This window comes from Schistocerca serialis, chromosome 4, assembly GCF_023864345.2.
Source record: "Schistocerca serialis cubense isolate TAMUIC-IGC-003099 chromosome 4, iqSchSeri2.2, whole genome shotgun sequence".
Classification (NCBI taxonomy): Eukaryota; Metazoa; Arthropoda; class Insecta; order Orthoptera; family Acrididae; genus Schistocerca; species Schistocerca serialis.
This window is the reverse complement of record NC_064641.1, coordinates 450,375,788-450,389,267: the sequence shown is the minus strand read 5'-3', so window position 1 is coordinate 450,389,267 and position 13,480 is coordinate 450,375,788. Positions and strand designations below refer to the sequence as shown.

At 44.0% G+C, this 13,480-nt stretch overlaps 1 protein-coding gene across 3 annotated transcripts in view; it reads left to right on the top strand.

Annotated features, from left to right (window-relative positions):
- Positions 1–13,480, top strand: part of LOC126475089 (gamma-aminobutyric acid receptor subunit beta-like) — a 297,362-nt gene that overhangs the window by 243,896 nt on the left and 39,986 nt on the right. For all 3 annotated transcript variants that reach the window (XM_050102659.1, XM_050102660.1, XM_050102658.1), the window contains exons 3-5: positions 4,330–4,397; positions 6,580–6,725; positions 6,847–7,004. In XM_050102659.1, the coding sequence (XP_049958616.1) occupies positions 4,330–4,397; positions 6,580–6,725; positions 6,847–7,004 (372 nt within the window). The remainder of the gene's footprint in view (positions 1–4,329; positions 4,398–6,579; positions 6,726–6,846; positions 7,005–13,480) is intronic.

Genomic DNA, 13,480 nt, shown 5'->3' with positions numbered 1-13,480 from the left:
CAACAGCTGCCGCCAGTCAATGTAAACCCGCGGCCACCTGCAGGGATATCACTAACGAGTTATTACTGCGACAAATGAAACAAATAAAGGAGATTGTACACGTGCCACATAATTTTATTAGCTTAGTGTATGCCTCTACATTCGTATTAATTTGTGAACTGTTACACAATAAAAGGTGTCACTGAAGTGTGGGATTCTCGGTTATCTTGTACTTTTTGCCCTTTACAATTGCGTCTATGTTCGGAGTAATTGTTCTTGTGCATTGTAAGCGCAGCGTGCAGTTTAAATTTCGATCAGACAATGCGTTTCTCAGGCGCGTCTTGTTACATTTCATTGCAGAGAACAGTTGTTCACAAACATACGTGGAACCGAACATTGATATTATTGTAGCCGCCAGTTTGTGCAAACGAGGAAATCTATCCTGAGGGAAGTGTCTGTAGAATTCCAAAATGTTGTTCTTGTTCTGAAATTTGTCTCTGTATTCTTTGTCACACTGCAGGTCAATAATTTCTAGTTGCAGCTCAGGACGAATCTCTTCAATATTCGCTGAATATGGAGAGGAGAACAGATCAAAATCACTGTCTAGTGCTGTTAGATCTTGAAAGCGTTGATCAAATTCTTCCTTAAGGGCAACTAAACTATGTGAATAATGTTCACAGTCTTTGTGAACATCTTGCATGGATGATAATTTAGGAAAATGAGCTACATTTCCTGTTTCCAGCATACTCACCCAAAGTGTCAATTTCATTTTAAAAGCTCGTATTCGATCTATGAAATGAGTAATTAGCATATCTTTAGCTTGTAGTGAAATGTTCAAAGCTTTCAGATGGCTAGTTAAATCTCCTAAGAACGCGAGATCACATTTCCATGAAGGCTCTTTCAATTCAGGAACACACATGTTATTTATTTCCATGATCATATTTATCTCATCAAATAGGCAAAAAAATCGATTTAATAATTCGCCACGACTAAGCCAGCGGACCTCGCTGTAATAAGGCAGGCTACCATACTGGCTTTCTACATCCTCAAGAAAGCTTTTAAATCGTTTGTGTTCTAGCCTATGCTTCCTTATATAATTGGTTGTACGAACAACACTCATCACATTTTCTAGAGTGATACTCTTTGCACATAAGTTTTCCTGGTGGATCACACAGTGAACACCCCTTATTTCATTCGGCACGGTCAGTTTTTGCATTTTCTCCTTCAACAACGCAACGAAACCTGATTTTTTTCCCCTGTCATCGCTGGTGCACCGTCTGTAGACACTGAAACTAAAGAATTCCACGACAATCCTATATTTTCAACACTTTCTTCAACACTACTTAAAATATCACCTCTGGTTGTAGTGTGCTTCATCGCTAATACATCGAGGAGCTCCTCCCTCACCTGAAGATCTCTATTAACATCTCTAATAAATATGGCAAGCTGCGCTGTTCCAGTGATATCAACACTTTCGCCCAGAGCTAGAGAATACGCCATAAAATCCTTACAGATATTTGCAAGCTGGCTCTGGACGTCGTCTGCCATGCCCTGTATGCGACGCATAATGGTCATGTTAGATAATGGCACAATTCGAAACTGTTCAACTTGAGATGGACACAAATGTTCCGCTGCAACTACCAAACATTCTTTTATTAAATCGCCATCAGTGAAGGGGCGCAGGGATTTTGCTAAAAGCAAAGCAATTTTGTAACTCACTCTGAGAGCTGCCTCAGTTGATTTTTCTTCATCGTCCAGATCTTCTTCGGATGCTTCCTTTTAAGTTTAATAACTTCCTGTGCACGATCTGGTCCATCACATTTTCCACTTCCGTAGTCTTTCGCGTGGTACGACATATAATGTCGCTGCAAATTAAATTTCCTAAAAGAATTCAGCGTTTTGTGACATACTAAACATTTTGCAACACCATCTTTTTCTGTAAACAGATACATTTCCTCCCAATGGGGGTTGAACTGCGAAAGCATTGTTGGGGTTACATAACGGCGACTTGACATGATTCTTAACCAGCGAAGTGACTGTTAGAGCTGATCTTAGTACTTTAAACGTTACACAGTCGGCGCGAATTCAATAGGCACGCCGCGGCCCTATTCAAACGTGCGCGCGCATTTCCCCTCCCTCCCTACTCCGCGACCTTGAACCTGCTCGCGAGCACGTGCCTGAGCAGACGCGAGTACTCGCGCTCAAAACCGGCCAGTTGTTAAGCCCTGACTTAATAAGTCTTCGAAGGTGGCTATTACACACTTCAAAAAAAGATTTGCCTCCCCCTTGTTCCCAGAACTGCTGAACATAGCCATTGACTATGGGTATTGCATCACTGTCACAGTCCCTTTGACTATTCATAGATGTCACTAGACCGCCCATAGATGTAAACATCCATGCATGAGCAGCGCCTATTAGACGGAGGGGGTCCAACAGCCGATCAGTTCCAGTCGTTCTACCAGGAAGGAGGTACACGGCTCGTGTTGTCTGTAGTTCAACCATGCCTAGACGGTCGATACCGCGGATCGATCACGTCCGCATTGTTACTTTGTGCCAGAAAGGGCTCTCAACAAGGTAAGTGTCCAGGCGTCTCGGAGTGAACCAAAGCGATCTTGTTCGTACGTCGCTGGTGGTCACGGAAGGCGCCGTACCGGCGATAGTGCAACTATATTGGCAGCATATTGACGAGGCATTCGTCTTCATGGACTACAATTCGCGCACCCAACGTGCACATCTTGTGAATGACTTCTTCCTTCAGGATAGCGACATCGCTCGACTAGAGTGGCCAGCATGTTCTCCAGACATGAACCCCATCGAACATGCCTGAGATAGATTGAAAAGGGCTGTTTATGGACGACGTGACCCACCAACTACTCTAAGGGATCTACGCCAATCGCCGTTGCGGAGTGGGACAATCTAGACCAACAGTGCCTTGACGAACTTGGGGATAGTATGCCAAGACGAATACAGGCATGCATCAATGCAAGACGACGTGCTATTGTGTATTATTGTGAAAGTCTGGCACCTGCGCAAAGACAGATGCTATTAAAAAGCATAAGCCAAGAAATCAAAAAGAAAATTAATTCAGTTTTATCTCCATTGTTAACACCTAGCAGTACCGGAAAAGGCAACAGCTAATTATTGTGGATATTAAATGAATTGCATACATACGCGAATAGTAACTTTGAACAATTATGTATCAGAAACTATCAGCGAAAGTTGAAATTCGCTTTACAAATTATTACAGTGGCGTAGCGTGAGGGGAGACTTAGTTTCCCCTGTATTCGTGCTTAAAACAGATACAATACTAATTCATAACAAAAATATAAACAACTTTCTACTGAGAGCACTAAATGTGCGAAGACACCAGCTTTGTAGCCCGCGCCGCTGCACCCTGAGTATTGGTGTATCTGCCTGCTTGAGACCCGACTGCTCTCAGTCTGCCTCCCGTCCCTTACTTGGCTGTGTGCGCCTGCGCCCCCTCCACTTCCCCTCTTCCACGAAGGCCGGTGTGCTGCACTTGCTAGCAGGTATCGAGACTAGTCTCTGCCGCTTCTATGCTGGCTTTTAACGCGGAAGTGAAGTCGCGCGGTTTGTGTTCATAATCATTATTGTGTGATTTTAGTGCATATTTTCGTTGTGTCGCCAACATGAGCGAGCCAGCAACTGAACACGTCACATATTTTTTATTAAAAACGCCTTTTTCTACATTAACATACGAAAAAAAGTGAGAATTGAAGACAAACGACCTACTCCTATACTCAGTGTAGTTTTAAGTGAAGCCAAACTAAAACGCACTTTTCAGACAGCCTGGTACGAAAAGTATGCTTGGCTGACTGCGAATGCAGTCAATAACATATTATATTGTTATATATATCTTCTGTTTCTGTTTCTTACAAAAGAAACACTAGTGTAGAGTTCTGCATCAAACCATTCTTCGGACTGAAGACTATAACAACAACTTCTCTACTGCTGAATGAATTTTAATTATAAGTTTAATCCATCTGTTATGTAATTTTACATCTCAAACTCTCTTATTTATTTATAATGCTACATCTATTTAGACTTTGACCTCAAAATTATTCCTCCAGGAACTGCATATTACACACCACCCAGCCCAAGAATAAACACTGAATGCTGTTAACAAGTCTACAATTAGTAGTTGTAACAGCTGCTCTACTGTCTTCAGAGCTGTGCAGCCATTGACCTAATAATCTCTGCCAATGTAAATCATATATTTTTAAAAAGTTGAATCAGTGTGTAGGATGCTATTTAGATACCTCTCAAATGAAGAAAAATATCCAAATTTATTGGTAAATGTTATACGGCTTCTTTTTCTCTTCTCTCCAGGTGACCCTCTGTATGTTGGTATGGATCTCACAATAGCAAGCTTTGATTCCATTTCTGAGGTGAACATGGTAAGTAATAGTAGAGAATTTCTCAAAAGAAGATAAATTATACAGTTTCCAAGCAGTCAGCATGTACATGCACTAAACAGTGCTATCAATGGGATTCCATAAATTCAGTATTATGAGAAGGATAGATTGCTGCTCACCATGTACAGGAGACACTGAGTTGCAGACAGGCACCACAAAAAGATGGCTATACATTTCAGTTTTCGGCCAAGAACCTATCTCGTAAACACACACACACACACAACCACTGTCTTTGGCCATGGGGGCCAAACTACATAAATCAATTGTGCCTGATGTGAGAAACAATCTGTGGCTGGTGAGGGTAAGGAGGAGGCTGGGGTGAGGAGAGGGGGGGGGGGTTGGTAGAGTGGGATGGAGGGAGGTATAGTGCTGCTTGGGGGAGCCTGCAGTGACATGGAGGGGCAGGGAAGGCTGCTCGGGGTTTAGTTGTGAGCTTTGAGGAGGGGATGGGTGGAGTCAGGAGGGGGAGGGGAAAGGAAAAGGAGAGAAGTAGAGAGGGGAAAAAGGTTAGTTGCTGCACTGGTGTAACAGAAGGCTTTGTTGTGCTGCAGTGGGTGCAGGGAAGGAGATAGGTGGTTGAAGGACAGGAACTAACAAAGTTGATGCCAGGGGTGTTATGGGAACATAGGATATATTGCAGGGAGAGTTTCCAACTGCACAATTCATAAAAGCTGGTGTTGGTAGGAAGGATCAAGATGTGCAGATTGTGACACAGTCACTGAAATTAAGTGTGTTGTGTTGGCCATCATGTACAGCAACTGGGTGGTCCAGCTTTCTCTTGGGCACATTTTGTCATTGGCTATTCATTCAGACAGATTGCTTGTTGGTTGGTTGGTTGGTTGGTTGTCATGCCACATAAAAAGCAGGACAGTGGTTTCAAATTAGTTGGTAGATCACATATTTACAGATATCCCCACCTTTGATGGGATAGGAGATGCTTGTGACTGGATTGGAGTAGGTGGTGCTGGGAGGGCATATGGGACAGGTCTTGCATCTAGACTAGGTCTATTGCAGGGGTATGAGCCATGAGACAAGTGGTTGGAAGCAGGGGTGGAGTAGGGATGATGGGTGGCAGAATACCAATGGGTGTGGGGGGGGGGGGGGGGGGGAGGGAGGCAGTGGGTAGGATACTACTCATTTCAGAGAGAAAGGTGAAACCCTAGTGGAGAATGTGATTCTGTTACTCCAGTACTAGGTGGATCTGAATCACAAGGGGAGTGCTCCTTTGTGGCCAAACAGTGGGAATGTGGGAGGTAGTAGGTGACTAGAGAGACAAAGAATGGGAGATCTGTTTCTGTACAAGGTCAGGAGGGTAATTTTGTTCTCTGGATCTTGTAATATCATATCCTGCCGTCTGCTCCCATCCAGTCACAAGCATCACCCATCCAATCGAAGGCCAGGCTACCTGTGAAAGCAGTATGTGATCGTAAGCTGCAACCACTGTGCTGCTTTCTATGTGGGCATGACAACCAACAAGCTGTCGGTCCACATGAATGGCAACCAAAAAACTGCGGCCATGACATGAGATAGCTGCACCATCCAGCTGCTGAGTATGCTGCCCAACATAAAGTGCTTCACTTCAGTGACTGCTTCACAGCCTGTGCCATCTGTATTCTCACTATCAACATCAGCTCTTCTAAACTGCACAGATGGGAATTCTCCTGGTAACATATCCTATGTTCCTGTAATCCCCTGGCCTCAGTCTTCACTAGCCCCTGTCCTCCTTCCACTTATCCCTTCCCTGCTCCCATTCCAGCACTACATAGCCTTCATTCCACCAATGCATCTAGTAGTCCCCCTACCTACTTCTCTCCTTTTCTGCTCCCTTACCCCTACAAACCTCCCAATTGCACCTATCAGTCATACCCTGTCCCCACCACATGCTCCCACAAGCAGCACCACTGCTCTCCATCTCCCTCCCTGCCCAAGCCTCCCCATTATTCCCACCACCCACTGATCGCTTCTCTCATCAAACACCATTGCTGCACACAGTCTGGCCTCAGTGGCCTGAGAGAGTGGTCATGTGTGTGAGTTGCACTTATGTGTGTGTGTGTGTTTTCTACTTTAGAAGAAGAGCTTTTATCCAAAAGCTCAAATGTATAGCCATCTTTTTGGTCTGCCTGTCAAAAGCTGAAATAGTAAATGATAAATATTTTACTTGCAGGACTATACCATTACCATGTACCTCAATCAATACTGGAAAGATGAACGACTTGCCTTCAGTAATGAAGAAGAGATATTAACATTATCAGGTGATTTTGCTGAGAAGATATGGGTACCTGACACATTTTTTGCAAATGACAAGAACAGGTAAATAGTTAAATCCTTTTCTATGTGTCTGAAACAACGTGCATATGTAAGCTTTTCCACATTGTGAGGCTTATTATGTAAATCCTTCCCCTACAGCAATTACTAAATCTGTCTGTTTCAGCTTCCTTCATGATGTGACAGAAAGAAATAAACTGGTACGGCTTAATGGAGATGGGAGTATTACATATGGCATGAGATTTACAACGACATTGGCCTGTATGATGGATCTACATTATTATCCCCTTGATTCACAAAACTGCACAGTAGAAATTGAGAGCTGTGAGTAATAAAGCATACTTAACACCATGAAAGTTTACTCATTTTGATCCTACAAACCATAGGCATCGCCTTATATCGAATAACTGTATACACTGCCAGAATCTTACTCTATTCTATTTGTGCCAGAAAGGGATCTGAATGAATATCTTACATAATTAGGAGGAGAGTCACGACTCTAAAAACATATGTTGTTTCTGCAGTCATACCACTCATCTGCATCCCACCTACTACTGCATGTTTAAAATTTACATGAGAACAATAACAGTCATGGAACAACAGTTGTTTGTCAACAGCAAGACTGCAGCTTTATTTCAGACGAGAATTATTAACAGTCATGCTACAGGTAGCAATCTCTAATCATCAAATGTACATAAAAGGTAATTTATGTAGCTTCTAATTAATATATGTTTTTGTAACAATATTATGAATAGGATACCACACAGCTGAGAGGCTGAGTCACAGATAGGCACTACAAAAAGACTGCCAGCAAGTGAGCTTTGGTCAGCAAGGCCTTTGCCAAAAATAGACAAGACACACACACACACACACACACACACACACACACACACACACACACACACACACAAGTGTAACACATACATACATGACCACAGTCTCTGGCAGCTGAGGCCAGACAGTGAGCAGCAGCGGACGATGGGAGAGGCAACTGGGTGGTGGGGGTAAGGACGAGGCTGGGGCAGGGAGTGGGAGGGATAGCAGGGTACAGATGGGGGACAGTAAAGTGCTGGTTGTGAGGGTGAAAAGGGATGAGGTGGAGAGAGGGTGGGTAGCTAGGTGCTGTCAGGAGGTTAGACAGAGGGTGGGGGAGGGAGGGTAGCAGAAAAGAAAAGAAGAAAAATGACTGGGTGTGTTGGTGGAATAGAGGACTGTGTAGTGCTGTAATGTGAACAGGGAAGGGCTAGATGGGTAAGGATAATGACTAACAAAGGTTGAGGCCAGGAGGGTTATGGGAATGTAGGATACATTGTAGGGAGGGTTCCCACCTGCACAATTCCGAAAAGCAGGTGTTGGCGGGAAGGTTATACATGGCACAGGCTGTGAAGCAGTCATTGAAATGGAGAACGTCATGTTGGGCAGCTTGCTCAGCGACAGGTTGGTCCAGCTGTTTCTTTGTCACAGTTTGTTGGTGGCCATTCATGCGGACAGACAGCTTGTTAGTTGTCATGCTCACATAGAATTCAGCACAGTGGTTGCAGCTTAGCTTGTAGATTACATGACTGGTTTCACGGGTAGCCCTGCCTTTGATGGGATAGGTGATGTTTGTGACCAGAATGAAGTAGGTGGTGATGAGAGGACTTGTGACACAAGTATTGCATCTAGGTGTAGATGATATGAGCCATGAAGCAATGGGATGAGAGCAGGGGTTGTGTACAGATGGATGAGGATATTGTGTACGTTTGGTGGGCTGCGGAATACCACTGTGGGAGGGGTGGGAAGTATTTTGGGTAGGATACTTCTCATTTCAGGGTCAGGGCACAACAAGAGGTAGTCGAAACTGTGACAGAGAATGTAATTCAGTTGCTCCAGTCCTGGTTGGTACTGAGGAATGCTCCTCTGTGGCCAAACAGTGGGACTTTAGGTGGTGAGTGACTGGAAAGATAAGGCATGAGATACTGTTTTTGTACAAGGTTGGAAAGGTAATTATGGTCTGTGAAGACCTCAGTGACACCCCAAAGTGGAGGTAATGCTGGTGTTTGGTAGGTTTGATATGGACAGAGGTACTAATATAACCGTCTTTGAGGTGGAGGTCAACATCGAGGAAGGTGGGTTGTGGGATTGAGTTGGACCAGGTGACGCAAATGGGGGAGAAGGTGTTGAGGTTCTGGAGGAATGTGGATCATGAAGATGTCATCAGTGTATTTGAACCAGGGGAGGGGTTTGGGATTCTGTGTGTTTAGGAAGGATAGCTCTAGATGGCTCATGAACAGGTTGGTGTATGATGGTGCCATGCCAGTGCCCATAGCCATATCCCAGAATTGTTTGTAGGTAATGCCTTCAAAGGAGAAGTAATTTTGGGTGAGGGATGGCCATGGTGACTAGGAAGGAGGCTGTTTGTTTGGAATCCTTTGGGCATTTGGAAAGGTATTGTTCAGGAGCAGTAAGGCCATGGGCATTAGGGACATTAGTGTAAAAGGAGGGCGCATCAATAGTGATAAGCTGGACACCATGTGGTGAAGAAACACGAGCTGTTGTGAGTACTAGGCTGAAGGTGTTGGTTGATGAGAGCAGAGATTCTCTCAGTGGGGGCACAGTAATTGGCCACAATGGTGTCCTGTGTGGTTGAGTTTATGAGTTTTAGGAAATATAGAAGATAGGTGTGCAGGGAGTGCTAGTGGTGAGGAGAGGGATGGACTCCAGGGAGAGTTTCCAGGATGGGCTCAAGTGACTATCGGCACCTGCATGCCACCATTCTATGCCAACCTATTCATGGGCTACCTAGAGCAATCCTTCCTTAACACTCAGAATCCGAAACCCATCACCTGGTTCAGATTCATTAGTGACACCTTCATGATCTGAATCGAGAGTGAGGGCACACTATCCACATTCCTCCAGAACCTCAACACTTTCTCCCCCATTTTCTTCACCTGATCTAATTTCACCCAGCAACCCACCTTCTTCGATGTTGACCTTCACCTCAAAGATGGCTGCATCAGTACCTCTATCCATCTCAAACCTATCAACCACCAGCTATACCTCCACTTCAGCAGCTGCCACCCATTCCATACCAAGCCTAGCCACCCACAACCATAGTGATGAGCAGTCCATCTTCAAATATAACAAGGGTCTCACTGAGACTTTTACAAATTACCCTCCCAATCTTGTACAAAAAGAGACCTCCCATGTCTTATCATTCCAGTCACTCACCACCTCCCAAAGTCCCACCAACCAGCCACAGAGGAGCATTCCTGTCATGACTTAGTATCACCCATGACTGGAGCAACTGAATTACTTTCTCTGCCAGGGTTTTGATTACCTCTCATCATTCCCTGAAATGAGAAATATCCTACCCACTGTCCTTCCCACCCCTCCCACCATGACATTTCACCGCCCACCGAACCTACACAATATCCTCATCCATCCCTACACAACTCTGCTTCCAACCCCTTGTCTCACGACCCGTATCCCTGTAACAGACCTGTCCCATACATCATCCCACCACCGCTTACTGTAGTCCAGTCAAGAACACCACCTATCCCTTCAAAGGCAGGACTAACTGTGAAACCGGTCATGTGCTCTACAAGCTAAGCTGCAACCACTGTGCTGCATTCTATGTGGACATGACAACCAACAAGCTGTCTTCAGCATGAATGGCTACCGACAAACTGTGACCAAGAAACAGCTGGACCAACCTGTAGCTGAGCAAGCTGTCCAACATGACATTCTCCATCTTTACCGTCTCCCATTTCTACCCCACTATCCTTCCCCAACCTTGCCTCCTCCTTACTCCCCACGACCCAGTTGCCTCTCCCAACGTGGGCTGCTGCTCACAGCCTGACTTTAGGTGCCAGAGACTGTGGTCGTGTGTTATGAATTTTGTTTGCATGAGTCTCTCTCTCTCTCTCTCTCTCTCTCTCTCTCTCTCTCTCTCTCTGTGTGTGTGTGTGTGTGTGTGTGTGTGTGTGTGTGTGTGTGTGTGTGTGTGTGTGTGTGTTTTCCTACCTGTGACTCACCATCTCCACTATATGGTGATTAGTAACTATCATTTTCATCCTAGATTTTCTATTGTTCGAAAGGACTTTGTCTGATAGGTTAATCTACTTTTAAATATCCTTGTTTGAACCACTTCCATGTCCGAATTGGTAGCATCACTGTCGAAGCACCCAGGTTCAATTCTCAACACCTTCTCAATTTTTTTCTGAGGTATGGAGGTCTGGAATGGATTTAACTCAGACTCAAGAGGCAAAATGAGGATTTGCTTCAATATGGAAGTGGTGGCACCATCAGGATTTGTCTACTGGCAATAAGGATTGTAGCGATTGGCAACTTGCTGATCACATGTCCCGTCATCATAGATTGCTCCTCATATTGCCTTGTATGTGGCAGTCATCCAGTGGGATTAACTAAGGCCCAATATTTGACTGGTGGTTATGTTTTTGTTTTATGTACTTGTCTGACACTCAATACTTCCTCCATGTGCTGAGTTAATATTGTTTAAAAAACAATCTCAAATCAATTATCATAAAGGACAGTATCAGTGGTCATTAGGCTGTAATTGTACCTATGACTACAGGTATTACAACGAATGTTAAGAAAGGTAGGAAAATATTTATGATTAGCAAGAGTGACAAGATACAAAGTGCAGAGTATCTGAGTAGTCAACATCAAGTATTCAGTGCTGAGGGCAAAGACATGGAGCACAAATGGAAAAAATTCAAGCGCATTATTCAATATGCTTTAGACAAGTATGTTCTGAGCAAAGTCTTAAGGGATGGGAAAGACCCACCATGGTTTAATAACCATTTCAGAAAACTGCTTTGCCTGTAAACAAAGGGTGCTTGCTCACAGTTTCAAGAGAACTCAAAATCTGGCTGACAAACAATAGCTGAGTGAAGTGAAAATGAACATAAGGCGAGCTGTGTTCAGCAACATTGAAAGAAAAAATTTGTCAATCAATCTAAAGGAAATCCTAAGAGGTTTCAGTCTTATGTAAAATCAGTCAGCACTTCAAAATCATCTATTCAGTCACTCAGTGACCATAATGGCAATAAAATGGAAAAGACAGAGAGAGAATTTGGTCTTCCAAAATTTTTTCACCATACAAAATCATAGTAAGATTCCTCCTTTCAATCATTATATAGACCCATGGGCTAGGGGTAGCGTCTTTGATTCATAATCAAAACATCTTCGGTCCCAGGTTCGATCCCCACCACTGCCTAAATTTTGATAAATAATCAGCATTGGCGGCCAAAGACTTTCGGCATAAGAAGTCAGCCTCATTCTGCCAATGGCCTTGTCAAAGAGGGCGGAGGAGCGGATAGAGGTTCAGGGCACTCGCTTTTCCTAGGGGTGGGAAATTGCCCCTAAAGGTGGAAGAATCAGCAATGATCAACGACATGAGGATGCAGAAGGCAATGGAAACCACTGCATTAAAGACACGTAACGTGTATCCACAGGACATGTGGCCTGTAATTGAAGAAGTGTCATGATGATCTCTCCATTGGCAAAAGATTCCGGAACAACCCCCCATTCGGATCTCCAGGAGGGGACTGCCAAGGGGGAGGTCATCATGAGAAAAAGATTGAATAATCAACGAAAGGATAACGTTCTACGAGTCGGGACGTGGAATGTCAGAAGCTTGAACGTGGTAGGGAAACTAGAAAATCTGAAAAGGGAAATGCAAAGGCTCAATCTAGATATAGTAGGGGTCAGTGAAGTGAAGTGGAAGGAAGACAAGGATTTCTGGTCAGATGAGTTTCGGGTAATATCAACAGCAGCAGAAAATGGAATAACAGGTGTAGGATTCGTTATGAATAGGAAGGTAGGGCAGAGGGTGTGTTACTGTGAACAGCTCAGTGACCAGGTTGTTCTAATCAGAATCGACAGCAGACCAACACTGACAACGATAGTTCAGGTATACATGCCGACGTCGCAAGCTGAAGATGAACAGATAGAGAAAGTGTATGAGGATATTGAAAGGGTAATGCAGTATGTAAAGGGGGACGAAAATCTAATAGTCATGTGCAACTGGAATGCAGTTGTAGGGGAAGGAGTAGAAGAAAAGGTTACAGGAGAATATGGGCTTGGGACAAGGAATGAAAGAGGAGAAAGACTAATTGAGTTCTGTAACAAGTTTCAGCTAGTAATAGCGAATACCCTGTTCAAGAATCACAAGAGGAGGAGGTATACTTGGAAAAGGCCGGGAGATACGGGGAGATTTCAATTAGATTACATCATGGTCATACAGAGATTCCGAAATCAGATACTGGATTGTAAGGCATACCCAGGAGCAGATATAGACTCAGATCACAATATAGTAGTGATGAAGAGTAGGCTGAAGTTCAAGACATTAGTCAGGAAGAATCAATACGCAAAGAAGTGGAATACGGAAGTACTAAGGAATGGCGAGATACGTTTGAAGTTCTCTAACGCTATAGATACAGCAATAAGGAATAGCGCAGTAGGCAGTACAGTTGAAGAGGAATGGACATCTCTAAAAAGGGCCATCACAGAAGTTGGGAAGGAAAACATAGGTACAAAGAAGGTAGCTGCGAAGAAACCATGGGTAACAGAAGAAATACTTCAGTTGATCGATGAAAGGAGGAAGTACAAACGTGTTCCAAGAAAATCAGGAATACAGAAATACAAGTCGCTGAGGAATGAAATAAATAGGAAGTGCAGGGAAGCTAAGACGAAATGGCTGCAGGAAAAATGTGAAGACATCGAAAAAGATATGATTGTCGGAAGGACAGACTCAGCATACAGGAAAGTCAAAACAACCTTTGGTGACATTAAAA